The sequence below is a fragment of the Apteryx mantelli genome, chromosome 5 (assembly GCF_036417845.1).
Source record: "Apteryx mantelli isolate bAptMan1 chromosome 5, bAptMan1.hap1, whole genome shotgun sequence".
Taxonomy (NCBI): Eukaryota; Metazoa; Chordata; class Aves; order Apterygiformes; family Apterygidae; genus Apteryx; species Apteryx mantelli.
In genome coordinates, this window is record NC_089982.1 from 33,678,456 (window position 1) to 33,696,684 (window position 18,229).

The window sequence follows — 18,229 nt, forward strand, 5'->3', positions numbered from 1 at the left end:
CTTTTACTTCTGTTTCTTCCTCAGTGATGATGAAATGCTATTAAACATAGCCTTCCTAATGGTTGTATAGATTTGTTCAGTTTCAAGGCAAAGGAAGAATACTCCAATCATACTAGCTAATGTCAGAAAAATATACAGAAAGCATACCTATCACTCTCAAAGCCCTTCTTTATTTTAGCAAGTACTAAACAATCATTGAAAACATAAACCACAGTGAATCTTTACTGAGACTTTATCCAAGGAGGTAAATACTATAGCACGAAACAACAGTAAGTGCTATTACTTGCATTATGGTTGCGGAGATGATAATGCACAAGAAGTAACGGTGGTTAAAGTAATTCCCTAACACTTAAAAGGGCATCTACCCATGGGACAAGTGAAAATTTGGAAAGTGAATGAACTATGCATTCAACATAATCTATTTTTATTGCTTACTGAAAAAACCTTACACATTAGTGCTCTAAAACAAGATAAGGCCATAAAAGCCTAAATACCATAGTAAATGAATAAAGTATTATACCAATTCACATAGGATTTTTATAACCTATCATCACCATACATAAGTATGCATCAGTCCACTGACTTTATTAAAAGCAAGATTCTGGTCCCCTACATGCTGTTCTATTGGCATAAAAAGATCATACAGCAGTGGCAGATGGGACGAATAAAAAAAGAAAAAAGGGTCCTATTGCAGGACCAGTAACCACTGTAAACAACCACAGGCAACTCCTCTGATGGGCTGCTAAAGAGGGAAAGTACACAGGATGGCTTTGGGATGCAGCGTTAGCTCACAGTGGTACTGTTACAGATAAGACCAGATGCCCAACTATGTGAGGCAAGGCACACGGGGAGAGGGAGTATCTTTTTCTAGGCCATCTACTATCATTGGAAAAAACAGGTATGCTTGTAAATAAGCCCTGGACTGCTTGAAATTTTCCTTTTTCCCCAGTTACATCAGCAGAACTTACAGGTAATTCAAGGGCAGGCTCCCATACTAGTTCCCTGCACCGGGAATTTGGGCGGCCAAAAGATTTAAGACCACTACTGCTTCCTACCCTCCCTTTCCCAGGCCATATACACTGTGATGATCCTCAGATGTCCTACCTGATTTCAAGGTCAGACATGAGCAAAACATTAGAAAATGCATTACTTTGGTATCCTTTTCTTATGCCAACTAATACAAATGAACAAGAGGAAAATGATTTGTATTCTCATTGCTCCTTTACAAACTACAACCATGTTTTTTCTTACTGCTTGCATAATATTTATCCGTGCTATTAGTGTTGTGAGGCACAAAGATAAACACGATGCAGTTTAGACCCTTGTCACGTGTCGTTTGTTTATAAAATGTTAACTTTTCAGAATATTAATATTGTTAATCAAATGTTGATTTTTACACAATTAAAGTAATGACTGGATTTAGCACAGTTCATTGCCCAGAATTTGAGGTCACTGATGTACTAAAAATTCTGAGCAATCAGTTTTGCTCTTCAGTTATAGCTGTGAATACTAATCAACCAAAAAGACCACTATATTTTGCCTATTTCATAGTAAAACTTAAAATTTTAGTTCATCACACACAGTATTCTAGCTAAGAACAGTATTTACCATCGTTACTTTTTTCTTCCTTACCTTCTCATATCCTCCTTTATGTGCAGATTGATCAGTTCTTTAGGAACATGGAAAGAGAGGGTGGTCTCAGCCATCTGTTCTCGGATCTGCATCCACTTGTTGTCAGAAGTAGGGAATCTATATAACTTACAGATTGGGTTTTTTAACACTGCAGAAAGCGGAAAAATTACATTGTTGTTTAACTGGGGTTATACAACTCTTTGAAAAATGTATGACAACAATTTCATCCAAAAATATGACGTTACTTGTCCCTTTCCCCCTGTTTCCAGAATTAATTTTAAAAACATTAAAATTCTATTTATTATAGCAACATATTGAGGGCTAAATGTTACTAGCGCAGTAGATAAGTTACATTTAACCAGCACAGCAGGTATCTTGTGAATTTAGCATTTCAGTGTTGTAAGAATGTAAATTATGCTATCTTAACACTTGAGATAAAGTTAGGAAAAGCAAAGCACAAATCAACAGTGAACTTGCATACAGTCAACACCATAATTTACCACATGCTAGAATCTCTCACATATTAATAATAAATTGCATGGGGCAAGTGAAGCATGCCTTGTGTGGTTTAGATATATCCAACACAATTTCTCCATGATATGGGCACATAGTCATCATTAACACAAATAGATGGTATGCATTTACATTAAAGAAAACTGTACCACTGATGTGGTCAAGAAACTGTCATTTCATAGAAATAAATGCAACAATCCTGTAAATGTGTTGTGTACTCTGTTGCCAGATCACTATTTTAGCTTGACATATGAAAACCAAGACACTAAATGTCTTGGAAGGTTATGCCGAAAAACTCCATGTTTTTCATCCCAAAGCTCTCACGTGTTGGCTTTTCATCAAACTCTTATAAAGATGCTCTGTAATAAAGCTGGGATTCCTATTCTCTCCTTATCTTTTCCTTGGAGCATTTTTTTTTTTTCCCCTGTTCTTCACTGATCTTCTGGAAGGAGCACATGCTGGAAAAAGCTGAGAAAGCAGCGTTCCACTTGACTACATCGATAATCTCACCGGGAAATAAACACTTGTCACTGAACAGACACAGCCCCTGAGTTGTAACTCAGCGTGACTTCAGCCAGGGCTCCAAAGCCTCCCCCAGCACCTTTCTCACAGCGCGGTGGCAGAAGCTGCCATCGACCAGCCTCCCCTGATCCTGCCGCTCAACCTACGGCCACTCAAAGGCACGTGCTTCCAGGTGCCCTCTGAAGGAAACCGCCGCTGTTAAAAACATATCTACTAGTAGAGATTTTAGCTTTTATCACAGCTCACTGCCCCCATTATTGCCCACCTAGGCTGCTTTCTAGAGAATGAAAAACACACACCAAGTTATCGAAGATGCACAGTCTCGCATACCTAATCAACCCGGGTTTTAACAGGAGTCCTTTAGGAAAGGCCTAAAGATGAGACCACGCATTCAAACATAGCTGTAATAAAATGGCTGTGAGCAATTCACAAAGAAAGGAATGTTGTAAATATTTGTGTTTAAATAATTGCCGAGGTATTGTTTTCTATTCCTGTGCTTCCACTGAGACCTATTTTATCTTCATCTTTGATGAGAAACTAGAAGTCTTCTGAGAGTCACCTGGCTTTTATTTTTCAGTAATTTTACTTACAAAAACTAAATTCTGACTCACTTTTATGAGATAAGTGTAATGGATGATTAGCTATCACATAATGAACAAAAATTGCTGCTATTCATATTAGCACCCAGAATACCTCAATGTTCAAGCATCACTACACACATTTTACAGCTTGAAAATCCTCACAACACAGCCTTAACTATTGTCCACTTAAAAAAAAAAAAAGAAAGAAGGAGTTTACACACACTCAGAATCTGTCACACTCAAAAACTCACATTAGTCTGGGAGACTAGAATGTACATACATAAACTGGTTAGCTGATCAGTGTATACAAATGCTGGAGCTGCACAATCTCTTTCCTCCCATCACCACCACCATCACGAAAAAAAAACTAACCAAAACCAAAACTACTGCAGCATGATAGCAAGGAAGACTAGGAATCACTCTGAAACTGTGGAGCCAACGTTGTGGCTTTTATCATTATTAATACTATTAAATTACCCATCAGGTAATGGAATGTACTACATCTGATTCTGAGTTTTCTCACTGGGACTATCTCAAATGCAGTCATTTTATTAACAAATGGCCAAAACATCAGTTCCATGAGTTCACATAGAAAACTTAATTTAAAAACTCAGAAAAAAGCCTGGGAATTTTATTTTCACAAGGAATCCAAGTAATTCCTATTAGCAGTATTACTAAAGCTTGATATTTTCAGTAAGAACCACACAATACTTGGTGTTTTTCTTATACGCACAACTACTGAAGTCAAGATCCCATAAAAATCTCAGATGTTATTTTTCTTTCTAATTACAACAAGAACTTGAAGTTGTTTAAAAAAAGACAGAAACCCAGAAGGCATGTATAACCACCCAAGTGGTAAGAATGACAAGACAAGATTTAGCTTTTATAAAAAGCAATTATTAAAATGAGTGAAAGTTTCATAAATGTAACCCTTCCTGTATTTAGACAGTAACCATGAAAGGTGCTGAAGAAAAGCAATTCCAGATGAACTGCAGTGGCTAAAATGAGAAAGATTTATTTTAAAAGCCTTTCTCTGTAGAGTGAATCCCTGAAGCTAATGCTATATATTTAACTACCACATTTTTGGACATCCTTGTTTTTAAATTTAAAGACCTCTGTGCTTTTTATTCCATGCAATATCCTTCACATTGCTTCCCCTGCGAGCAAAATAAAAAAAAAAAAATTAAGAAAAGATTGAATACTCTGTTTTCATTTTTGTTCCCTATCCAGCAAAGATCAAAGCATACTGCTGTCATATACTAATTTACTAAAAATGGTTCTATCTTCCTTTGTAACACAGAAGTATTATGCATATCATCTCAGGAAGGACAACTTCAAATTTCTTCATTCTTGCTTAATTTCAGTCAGTCTTGTCCTCTTTTTCATTGTAGGGGGCAATATTTTTACATGAAAACAATGGGCAAATTTTCCAGTATTATAAATAACTGAATTTTGAGACACACAAATTCAATCTCTTGAGGTATAAATGGAATAGTGATAAGCCCCTATGAAATATGATACTCATTCCCACTCAATATGTGCCTCACAACTCACTTGAGGGCTGCAAATTCTATATATTAAAAACTAAGTTTTAGAAGAATGGTAATGTGCCTCTAGGCCTACAGGCTTTAAGATCCACACAGGGGTATTTTTTCAGTCTCCTAGTTTTGAAGGTCTGATAAACTACATGAGATTGAATGAAACAAAAATCTTTTACTGCAGTATACACATGTACTATGCACATATGTATGTACTGCGCTCTAGATAGCTCTGTACAACAGGGAAAGAAGGTGCAGGCAATATATATTTAGGCAGGTTGCTATCACCAACTTTTACTGCATTGCTTATATTGTATTTCCTTTCCCTTAAGTCCTTGTTTTTGATTGCTTCTAATTTGGCCTCACTGAAATATGTCTGGATCAGACTGAGTATTTTTGGAAAGTTTCAGTCAAAATGGCCCAGCCACTCTGAGAACGAGGCTAGAAAAGTTAGGATGTTCTTTGATGCTAGAATTATGGAATTTGCAATAGAAGTTCCAGGCTTTATAAATTTGAATTCTGTCAGTAAATCTTTTAGAGATGTGCATTTATCATACCCTTGACAATCTAACCAGATCTGACAGTGACATAAGCTTTAAAAAAAATCTCAGTATGTAAATATTCAAAATAGATTGGCTTGAACTTATCTTATATATTCAAAGGCACCACTTTTTCTGAGGAGAGCTAAAATTTACTAAGAAAAGAGATTGGAAATTCTATGAGAATCAGGAGAAAAGAGTAGGACTGAAAGTCTGACACCTGGAACTGGTGCCAGGTGTCAGGAGGGAAGTGGAGACAAGAAGGGTGAGAAGAGGAAGTCACAAGCACAGGAAGCAGATCCAAGAATAAGTACTTATTAGAACAAACTTCCTTAAAGTGTTTTGGACTGAAAATTCTTTCCAATATCCTGCATGCTGTCATTTCTCATATACATCTGCAATTCTGCTCCCACATGCCTTTTTTTTTTTTTTAAACTTTTGTTTATTGTTTGATTTCTTAAACCCCACCAATGTTGGGCAGGCTGGAGTTCTTTGTTTTATCTTCTGTATTTGTATATGAGAAAAATAAACAGATCTGTTGACTGTGGTCTACACATACCATTGAATCACATGATAAATCATTCAAGCACTCTTGAGAAAGTGACTTCGACTTTATTATGCTGCCATTCTACTTTAGAAGCTCCAACAGACTTGTCATCTTAAAAATAAAAATTCAAATACCAAAACACATTCCTCAAACTACAGCATTTCCCCACCCCACTCCCTCCAAAACACAAGACAAAACAAAAAACCCAACAGAGGCAGCAAATTGAAAAAAACAGTTGTGACAGATGTCATAGAGAATCAGAATAAAAGAATGGCTGTATTGAGTCAGACCAAAGCATTCAACTAGCTCCATATCTTGTCTCTAACCGTGGCCATAAATAGCTACCTAGAGAAGATAACAGGACAAATATACAAGATACTCTTCTTGCCTCCAGCTATTTTCAGTTCAGGGATTTCCTGAGCCACACGTAGTTCCTGTGCATTTAGTAATTCTCAATGAATATTTTTTCCACAAATATATCTAGTCTCCCACTGAATCAATGAAAAGAAATGGCAGCTTTATACAAGCAAGTGTTCCCTGCTTCCCACCTAGTCTCAGCAAATCACAGGAAATAATTACAACATTCTTATGTATGGGAAAAACTATTTTTGGAGGTTTCTAGTGCTTTCTTCAGACTGCAAAGCTGAACTAATAACTGTCTTTCCTGTCCTACCAGTGAAGTGATACAAAAAAGTTTCAATAAAGGTTTTAGAAGTTTCTTAAACTTCAATAGCATTTCTTCTAAAGTGTATGCAGCACATACACAGAATTCCTGACAGCACTGTGGTTTCAGATGACCCATATAACTTATTTGTGACTGCAGAGTAATGGAGATTCATAAACTTAGGCTAATAAAACTTTTATGGTGCAGTATACCAGCATGTAATTTTTCTCAGTAAAAAGAAAGAGAAATAGATCTAGCTCAACCCTATACACTCAAGCCCACAGTTCTAGGGTTGACCTAGAATTGTGAATGCCTGGCCAATGGCTTCCTTCATTTTAAGACACATGGCTTTCAGATCAAACTGAAATTCTCACTGCACCAGCTATGAAATAGATGAATTCTCCAGTATCCAGCTGCAGATAATGCACAATCACATTGAGAGTATGCCATACAATAACATGACAGAAACTTATGAGGCTAGTTCCATGCCCACTGAAGTCACTGTCAGTCTTGAAAGTCATTGAATGGAAAAGATCTAGGAGTGGGAGAATTTAGCAGCATTTCAGAAATCACAATTCACAGACATTTCTGAAAATAAAGAAAACATACAAAGCACAATAAAATATTAAACTTAAAAGGCTCTTTAAATGATGCACAATTTTTTGATTGTTACGACTTCTCCAGGATTTGATATAGCTGTCCAACAGAACACCTACCTGCATTTAGTAAAGGTAAGTTGTCTTTACCACTTATGCCTTCAGGGGCTGTACATTCACGAACCAATGCACACTACAAAAGAAATGCAACAAATTTAACACATTCAGGTATTATAAAGAAATTCAAAGCTGTTTATATATGACAGACTGAAGAACATCACTGATAATTTTCCAACCTTACATTTAATTATCATTTACATTTTCCTCTTTATATTTCTGTTCCAATATACTGTAACACAATCAGAATTACTGGGGGGGGGGGAGGAGGAAGGCAAAATATGATCAGCTATTCCATAATAAAACAGAATGGTTTCCTACCAATACAACAGCAGAGGTTAAAATAATTTTTGACAAGTTCTGTGGTTTCAGAGGGATTTCTTTGAATACGGCAGTCTGCAGAGGCACAGTATCAGAAAACAGTCCATAAGTTTTTAAACAAAGGAAAGGTACGGACCACAAAATCTTTAAAATGTAGTCCCAGTTTGTGATTAAAGTCATTTGTTATGCAAGTGAACCTGAAGATTTCTGTGATGAGATTAGTGTTTGCCATCATAAGCTATATGAAAAGTTTATGGAAAAAATCAGCTGGTTTACATCAATGTATTAGGACACACACTTTTTTTTAAACCCCTCCAGAGGGAACCAAAAACAGAACAACCACCACCACCCCCCCCAAATCCCCCACAACAGATAGTGTCTCACAGTGATAGGGAACCACGTTCCCAGGGCTCCCACAGTTTCTAGACATTCAGCTGTTGAGCGTGAAGCACAGAATGAGACACAACATGATCTCTACCAATCGATATCTCAAATTGAATTTAACCATCAGCTTACTCCTCCATGAGTAATTTCCTGTGCGTGGTTTGTCTAATGAGGTAGCAAACCTAATTCAGAACTTACTTCTTTGGAGTAATTCAATAGCACCGCATTCGCACAATTGCTTCTTGGCACTGTAGCCAGAAATTACATCCTTGCTACAAATGTACAAATTAGGACTCTTATAATACCATGAGGCAACTAATTCATAACAACTGAGGACTCCTCTAAAGACCATGGAAAATACGACTATCACATGGATGCTGTGGTTTTTTGTTAACCCCTTTCTTGACAAGTATTAGAACCCCTAAGATACCATTAACACCTCCTGACTCAACTATGCTAGACACAGTTCATTAATTACATCTCAGATAACTGTGTGAGAGTTGCAACAACTACATCTCAAATAACTGAGAGTGGGTCTCATCCCACATTACAAAATGGAAGAAAAGTAAAACAGAAAACAAGTCCGGATTAACAGTTCACGTTCCATATCTTGTGGTAGTTTTACAGTATAAAACAAGAAGGATTTCACAGTGTTCATTGGCTGCTTTGGAAGTGGTCCCAGCAGCTCATTGTTTTAAATGGACTTTGGTATCCTTTGAGAAGAACGGTTAAAAAAAAAAAGTGGAAAATATAACCTTACAGTTTAGCCCAAAAGCAGAGCGTTGTGGATAGGCCAAAGACATATTCAGAACAATGCTCTTCTCTCTAAAAATACTTTTTTTTTTTTTTGAAATAAAAGTAATCCTTAATTTTGCCTTCCCTATAGTGTTACCAAAAGTTAAGTTTCTTCATTGAGAGCAAAATAAAGGAATTATCTAAAGTATATCATAGAATTAGGGCTACAAAATTCCTGTCAGTAAGAATGGGGATGCAGAGATGGAAACATCAGGAGGGGGCAACTCTGTACAGGTAGATCAATCTCCATCAAATCAGGGACCCAGTTCAAGAGGCCTTTTGATTAGCTGTAAACCATCAGCCCCTGATTCCTCATTCAGAGCTGTCATTTCCGATTCTTGCCGCAGCCCATCCTTTTTACCCGTCCTCCAGTCTCTCTCATTTCCTCCCAAATCCATTCTGCCCCACATCATCCCACACTTGACTCTCCACCACTTCTGCCTGCGGTGACCTCCCTACTTCCAAGCATCTTGCTCCTTCCAACTCCCTCCTTCCCTCCCTCTTGCCCCACACCGTAAGCACCCCAACTCAAAGTCCCTGCATACACCTGCCACTCAATGCTGCCCTATTCTAGCGCTCTGAGGCACCAATCCTGCCACCCCCATTCGTTTTCCCCACCACTGTGTGCTCCCATGAAACGCTGCTGAACCTGCCCTTTTGCAAGGGGATTCACCTCTTCTTTGGCTCGCCTGTCTGTCATCCTGTCCAGGTTTTCAGTATTGTGGGCACAGGTTGCACTTAACAAAAATCCACGTGGACGGGACTTCAAGGGCAGAAAACAGAGGAACTGTCCAAGGGAAAAAGAAATCAGATTTATGGTGTCTCAAGGGACAGTATTTTGATCAGGAGCGATTAAGTATGATCAGCTGAGGTTAAAATGAGCTCTTTTGTTCTAAGAAAGGGTAGGGAGTAGGAACTGAGAATAGAGTATTGTTTTGTACATTTTCATGCAAGAGTATTTTTAGTTTAGAGAGAGGAGTGCACATGGTACTTTATTCCAGAAATTTTTGAATAATAATAAGTACTTAAACCCCAATATGGTATTAGTAACAGACATCTGACACAGCTGATCATTGTAATTTACTTTGTGCCATGACTGACTGAATTCCTACCTTTTGATCCTGTGCGTCTGTTGTGACGTGGTCTGCTTCCTCATCCTCTATCTCTCCCATCTTCACAAGATTGACTTCAATGGTACCAACTGTCTTTCCACCATCAGAAGTCCTGGCCGGGGGTGGGGGGGGAGGAGAAGAGAGGGCAGAAAAGACACTAGGTAAAAAGTTTCACTACGCAGCAGCATCTCATTCCTTCAATAAAAATGTTGTCAGTAAATATTCATTGACCTATTCATTCCATATAGCTGCAGTCATCTGCATTAAACTCATTATTTACAACCATAAAGCAAATGTTAACAATATGGCATATAATATTTTCTCCAAATTGCTTATGACAAGGAAAATTTTCATCATAAAATGAAGGACGGATAGGTGCTATAAATGGTGAAAGGATCCACGAATATTGCCAAGTTTTCATTCTAGACGTTCTTCTGCCTGTGGAATGTCAAAGCTGTTAGGTATTATGCCAACAGCCCAACTTACGACTGGCAACCTTGCTGCACAGTGCAATGCTGTGTGTAATCTGCAAAGAGGGGACATGTTCAGTATATTAATAGACTCGTTGCTAAATCAAAACAGTGAAACAAATCTGAATATAACTTTTCCATTTGTAGTCCCTGTGTAGAATAGCTATGCAGTATCAGTCCCATTTCTTTATCTATTTGGGAGAGGATAGTATAGTTCCAGGGGAATTATTTTGTTAACTTCTCTGCAAATAGCCTACTTCAATCAGGCAAAAAACAAATAATAATTCAGATTTACATCTCCAAACAAAGGGTACTGCACATTACCCTTTTGCAGAAACAAGGTTTTAAAATCCCCAGAAGATACTGAATGCTTTTTCAGCTTTCACTGATAGCAAACCATCACTCAAAACATGGAAGTTAATAGCATAGTCCATCTCCCCTGGCTTATTCTGAACAGCTGGATTTTTTGAAAGGAAAAAAGGGTAAAGGACCAGTTGATAAAAATGAGGAAAGCATAACAGTACCCACAGACCTGAAATCAGCAAAAGGATGTGATGAGAATTAAGTTTAGCAGAATTGCAAAAGCATGGAGAAAGGGGGAAGAACAAAAACAAATGGGTTTGGGGCAATACTGGGTATAACTTCAGACGTGAAGGTAAGAAGTGATGGAACAGGACAAAAGTAGTACATAGAAGAGGAACTAGCAGGTTGGCAATAAAAAGCAAAAAAATAACAACTTTCAGAAACAGTAATAATAGAAAAAAGTATTCCCACAGATATCCTTACAGTGCTTCAAAAAATAATCCTCATATCACTCTAGTAAAGAAAAAAAAAAATCCCCCAAACGCTATTCTCCATGTGTTACCAGTAAGAAAACAGACTGTAGCCAAAGCGCCGACCCACAGGTACCTCCACGCGCACAGCGCAGCACTACGTGGGCATACTGCGCCAGCCCATACAGCCGTATGGCGATAATCTTTATCTTTGCATGCTGTATAAGGTCCCAGGTAAGTCAGTCAGCTCCTTACCTATAATGCAGGTAAGTACAATCATAGGTCTTTTCAAGCATGGAACCTTATTTATCAGGCTAAATCAAAACTTTCCTTTCTTACAGTAAAATCACAAAATATAGGTACTGCCAAGCTTCAAATTTAAATAATTCCTTTTGTTACAAGTCACTGTACTCTAATATGTGACTCAGTAAAATGTACTCCACTTCCAACTAAACAAATTAAATATGTTCTTATATAAAACCTTGCAAAATACACATAATTCTTCATATTCTGCATGTGTTGCTACTTCATTTGCTCTGAGTGAAATTCATTACTGACAATAAAATAAATAAAACCCAACCAACTCCAGATAGCTTTGCAACCTAAGAACCCTACCTTAATAAACCAGCAAGTACATAAAAGTAAAAATAATAAGAAAGAAGAGTTCAATGTCCAGAGGGTGCGTATGAGCAGAAGTACATAAAAACGTTGAAGTGTATGAAAAATAATTTAAATGTCTTTTGAATTAAGACCATCCGCTGAGTTACTGCCAACTATTGCTTGGACTTCATTTCTTTTCTCCTTTCAATGTCACAACCAGCATGCAAGAACTAGACTACTTAATAAACAAACTGTAGCAGTTCCAAGGAGAAAAGGAATATAACAACCGTTACCAAGTCACATATACATACCTTTAAAAATCAGTCTGTTGCTAAAAGACAGACAATTTTTCAAGAGCTTAAAGTGTCTTGATCAAAGTGTCAAACGTCCAATTTATTATCAGGCAGATTTAAATATGTAACAGCACTTTGCTGTTACCCTGGTCTGAAACTGAAATGTTGCATTCACTTGACTGCCAGAAGCAAAATCCTACCTTCCCTTTTTCTAGGGAATGCATTTTCCTGAGGCCAAAGAGACCTGCAAGTCTAAGACTGACCTACACAAAATAGATCTGATTATACTTTAAAATTATATCATAGCAGATTAGAAGTATAAACGAAGGCTGAGAAAAACCAAAGTCAGTTTGCAAATGAACTGATAAAAACCAATGAAGTATGTCGCTTGAGTAACAAAATAAAAATGGAAATGCTGGTATTGCTTTCTGGGCCCTTTTCTCCTTTTCTTTAGGGGACTACATATTCCCTCTCACTGCTGTTATTGTAGGCTTGGCCTCAGTATAGCAGCGAAAATTGTATTGCTTGTCTGCACAAGAGGAATACATATTTGGAAACTTTGTCTATACATATTAAAAACATACGACTGCTGTAGTTTTACTTATATGAAGACTTTAAATTTTTTTCCCCCAAACTACTCTTGTTCTATTCTAATAACATATGCAGTATTACAATCTGAAACATGCAGTATCTACAAGAGAAGATAACAGAACAGAGTAAAACTGAATGATGGGACTGTTGCACTGCAGTTGTACTCCTTCCTCTGTTTCTCTTTCATCTTCCCACACGGCAATGCTAAAGCACAGTAAAACAAAAGCAAAAAAACAAAGCTTATTTTTGAATGCTACAGGCACAGAAATCAAAGAGCTCTATAAATGTCCAGGGAGAAACCATCATTAGCTGTTTCAGACATTGTGAAATTAAAGTACCACTGGTGCACGAGAGTCTTCAAACAACAGACATGCCACGCATTTAAAACTTTCCAACAACATCATGAGATTAAAATTTTGCTTGAATGAAAATTAAGGACAAGAAAGACAGAAATGATGCAGTGGAAGACAGACGCACCTAAACAAGATAACAATCTGTATGATTTTATTTTGCACTAACACAAATGTTATTGCTCATATATACAGCCATTTCATGCTGTTTGCCTGGACAGACGGCAGACAACCTCACATATGCACACTGTTCACCAGAGCATCAGGAAAACAGCTCACTGGCTTTAGGATATTTCATAATACGTTAGGTTAGTATTAGCTTACTTGCTGTACTTCAATAAAGCTGAAAAGTGCATTCTGTGCTGACAAGATGCAGCCCCGACTGTCTCTGCCCCAAAGTACTTATAGTCAGGAGACAAGATACACTACAGACCACAGGAGTTCACTCTTACGCAAACAAGGGATGACACCTTGAAAACTCCGCATAGGAAATTTTCTGACACATGCGGCGGGGAGAGAGAATACAACAGTAAGAATAAATTTTAGAAAGTGCCAATGCGAAGAAACCTATGTACGGCTCTGAAACTCTAGTTGGCTTTTGGAGTTGGAAAATTGCTGAACTTTTTTTTTAGTGTTTCTGACTCTGCATCCTAACTTGCTACCAGAAGTTTTATAGCACATATTCCAAAGGAAACAGTCAACTGTTAAATTTTAATCGTGGTCTAAAGAGGTTAAAACAGCTTAGGACAAAGAGAGACAATTCCCCCATAGCTGGCCACAGAGGATCTGCACTTGGAACATTACCAGTAAAAAGGAGACAAGGTGCTAGAACAGCAATTTCTGAAACAGATTTAGAAGATGCTACCACAGTGCACAGTCTTTGGCAGCAAAGTTTGTCTACCCCTAGCTACTCCTTCCAAGCTGTCTGGGAACTGCAGCGCTCCACCTACCACAGTACATAGCCCTGTGACCCATCACAGCTGGGGCCACCGAGGTCCCATCATCTCCTGCTGAACCTTGTCTGAGTAAAACAGTATGCATTTTGACTTTGAAGAAATACTTCTATCAATGCTAAAAGCTACATTGTTTATTTAACTCTGAGTCAAACCCAGAGACTTTTTACAATGTCTTGAAGTCAGCTCAGCTTTCCTATTACATGCATGGGTTTGCTTACCATCCCAAGGACTTAAAGACCAGCAGGTTAGCGACAATTCCCTCAAACAGGAGGGAAGGAGGTAGCCAGCACCATCCTCAGCAGCAGGAGTACACATCTGCCTTAGCACTTTGGGGAATAAGAGGTTGACCCCAGCATCCAGAGGGAAAGGAGGAATGTGATCTTCCTCAGGTAATGAGTAGAAAAATAGGCGAGCTAGATGGATTGAGAACTGCAGCCATTTGCCTTCGCTGCAGTTCTCATCGAGTCGCATTGCTGCATGCTGTTGAATATGCAAATTTAGGCCTGCTAATTTGTTCCCATGGCCATACCTTTCTTCCAAAAAATGGCTCAAGAACACAAAGAAAAAGAGAAGCAGATAGTATATTTGCATAGCTGTGTTAATTATAGATGACAGAGCGAGTGACTGCCTGAAAAGCAAAATGTATGATTTTCAGCTGTTTCAGGCTAGCAAGCAGCCCCTTTCTCCAATACATAATACACAACAAATGCAATTAGTACAGACTAACACATATTATTTGTCATAAAATCATTTCCTCCACCAGTGCAATATTTTGAAAAACATAAGCACATTTTATTCTAACAAAATTATTGTACTTGTATAGAAACGCCGTCTTCTTTTGTTTATTCCGTGAAATCACAGCAGAGCCTATCTCAAACAGTATTGCTTTCAAACAAATCCACTAGTAAACAACATTTTGTTAGAATACAAGATAAATAAAAAGTGCTTTGCAGTATTCAATTCATTTACATTCTCATGGCTTCAATGTAATGTTAAGTTTTGTGTCAAAATAAGTTTCTCCACAACTCCCTTGCAGATCTTCCTGACTTATAAAGCCAAGCTGTTCATCCGCTTCCTGTGGTGAATGACATGGCATGAAGCAGCAAAGGAACAATTTCAGAATTCAGAACAGGTAAAACGATTTGTGTGCAGACTCAAACTGATTTTTAATAGGGAAATACAGCTAAATATACAGTATTGTCTAGTAATTGTTGCTAGGGAAGTTGTATATAAATAAAACATTGCAAAAACGATATTGCTGCTTTCAAATTCTTTTTAGTTAATTAAAAATGGTGACTGTAACTCATTCAAGTGCAGTCATGTATCTTTTGGCCCACTGAACTAGAGTGTGGGGAGCTTTTTGTTTTGGTTTGGTTTTTTGAATTTTCTGAAAATAACTATGGTTTACCATCTTTATTTAAAGAAACAGATTTGGTCCAGTTCAGGTTAATGAAAAGAAGATAACTAAAAAAAAGAGATAGATAAATAGATATTGTCCAAACGAACAAAGCAATACAGAAAAAACAAGAAACAGTTTGATCACGACTGACCCAATTACAATCAGAAAAAATTTCTGGGAGAATAAGGCAGCATCCGGCACTTCCATCTGTCTCATGGTACAGTACTTTTAATACTCCAACAGCAATTCTAGAAGTCTGGATGCTATTCCCATTTGTAGGGAAGATGGAACAAGAAAGGAGAAGGAAAAAAATAAATGAGAGAGAGAAAAGGTATTGACCCTTGTTTTATTGATTTAAACTTACACAGTGCTGAAAGGTTTGGGATTTTTGAGAGCTACCACAGTATAGGACAGAAGGGAAACTCTAAAAGTATGTACAGCCACGTTTAATGAAATGCTGCAGAATACATCATTTACAGACACCCAGAGGCTTTGGGTTTCTGTACCGTTAGCTCCATTGCTATAAAGTTCCAGCTTACAGGAAGCAAAGCCTCCAAGTGGTATTGATACTCCTCCAGTTTCATACTGAAGTAGCCTACTATACTTTTGCACGATCTACTGAGAGGAGCATCCGAGACCGATGGACCTTAATTTTACAGAGAGCATAAAAAAGCATTATCTTTTGCTTTTGTTTCTTCTTACATGTAACTTACTGGAAATCATACCAAAACCATCTGAGCTAAAAGGACCTTACTGGAATAGGGCAAACTACCATCACTGACGAACAGCTAATGGAAGTACTAATTGCTGGCCTTATACAAAAGGCCATAGACCCCAACCAAGCAAAAATTATTATGCTGTTCTCTGTAGAAATACATTGCACAAAGAACCTCTACACTGAATTTCGAATCTAAATCAACTAACAAAATCAGTCTTCATTACCAAAATAGAAATCAGTATTGCTGTCATTTACAAAGCAAATGGGACGCATGCTTTTAATCTTTTTATTGGATACACTGTAACATATAATCAATATTAAGAAATATTCTGCTATTGAATATGACTTTTGTTTTATTCAACAGCCCATTTTATCCTGTTCATCATCACAACCCTAAGAGAAAGCTGGAAACAAGTGGCATTGCATTACTATTGCAAAAAGAAAAATCCAAATCTGTAGAAGGCATTTCTCTTCTTATAGATTGCATATTGGAAACTGCAAAGCCAAGTCTCTAGTGACTAAACTGCTCTGCCAACATCAGTTTTGTACACTGCCTGCATCAAAGCAATTCGACAAATTGACCTGTTCAGGCTCAGATGATTAGGTACAGATGCACACATCTACAGGAAACATTCAGCTGGCCATGAGTTCAGGGCACCTTTAGAGAAAAAGGACCATCAAAATAGAGGAATACAGAGAAGCCCCCTGGAACAGAAGTTCTTACCTTGTGTGCCTAATCACTGCTCAGGTACGCTGCGGGGAGAGGGAAAGAGCAGAGCACCTTCCTTCAGCAGGAAGGAATTGTGGGTCTATGCCAGCCTTCCAGAAAAATCCTCCACAAAACAACTCAAAACACAAGAACATTCCTTTAAAACATTTTGAAACTATTATGTTTTACCTCAGAAAGACAACGGCAAGACGTAATAAACAAATCTGAAAAGGCTCAGAGTTTCAACACAAACTAACCTGGCAAGCTGTCATTTATTGCTTACTAGTTACTTCAACTTCTGGTTTATAAATTAGATGAGTAAGATATAAAGTACTGAGTCTTTTCTAAACTTCCCAAATCTTACCATCCTGTCATATTATTTTGACATCTGTCAGAGGCATCCTTTCAGATCAACGTTTCAATAAGTTAGTCACAGAGGCAGACAAAGCTCCTGCCCCAAAGAACTTGAGACAATTTGAAATTCTGTAAGAACAGACTCTTACAACCACTGATTTGGTATTTGATTATCTACCAAACATTTCCATAGAGAATGGTCAGTTCCCATTTTATGAAATCCTGCTTTTTTTGTTAGAAAACAAAGTTATTCACTCGTTATCCATGCCATTTTATGTGGCTGGATGAAACAAAAATCAAGGCATTTTGTTGCACTGTAAACCACACATATGGCATGCAATTCCTATTCTTGTAAAAGGAAGGCATGTGCTATAATAAAGCCAAAATGCTTCTAAAATTTTCTCTTCTAAAGAATGCAGAAGCACTACGACTCTGGGGAGCTGCTCTGTGAAGTTTTCATGTGCCATCCAGTAATCCCAAATAAACACCTATTGTGCTTGCACAAATCAGCTCTACAAAATACGTGCACTACAGTTCATCGTATTAATTCTGAAAATCACAACCTAAGAGGTTTCTCCTTACCTTCAAAAGGTTTTGATTCATATCTTGATTAATCTTAAGCCACACAAGCCAGCATCAGAGGTGAAAACTGAACTCTGCTTCATTGCGTTGCTTTAACAAACATCTACTCAGCCCACCCCTAGCTCTGAAACACTGGACCTGACTCTCCTGCAGCTCTGCACCTTGTGTCATTACACAGAATTGTACATAATCCCACACATTTCAGTTTGATTGCACATAACAGTGAGGTTGGTTAGGAGATTGTAACCGACTTCACATGAGAGAAGCCTTCACTCATTCGGCCCACGGTCTTTAAAAGTGCCCAGCAGCCAAACCAGCAAACTTTACAGTATGAGTATTTAAATTCTTTAAACTACACATGTCAAAAATTTGAGAAACTTATATTCCTTTCTAAAGGAAACTTTGAAAAAACATCTCTACTTCAAGTTCCTCGCAATTCTTCCACAGGGTATCATACCAAAGAATTACTAACTTTTTCTAATATGACCCATAGCAAGCTCAAGCTTAAATAATTGGTATTTCATTTCATCTTTTTGCATAGGAGAAACAGAAGCACTTGATATCGGCATCTAA

The 18,229-nt window shown here is 37.7% G+C and overlaps 1 protein-coding gene across 1 annotated transcript in view; it reads right to left on the minus strand.

Moving 5' to 3' along the window:
* INPP4B (inositol polyphosphate-4-phosphatase type II B) overlaps positions 1-18,229 on the minus strand; it is a 290,644-nt gene that overhangs the window by 96,878 nt on the left and 175,537 nt on the right. The window contains exons 10-12 of the mRNA XM_067297109.1: positions 9,862-9,973; positions 7,253-7,325; positions 1,633-1,780 (exon numbers count right to left, since the gene is read on the minus strand). Coding sequence (XP_067153210.1) covers positions 1,633-1,780; positions 7,253-7,325; positions 9,862-9,973 — 333 coding nt within the window. The remainder of the gene's footprint in view (positions 1-1,632; positions 1,781-7,252; positions 7,326-9,861; positions 9,974-18,229) is intronic.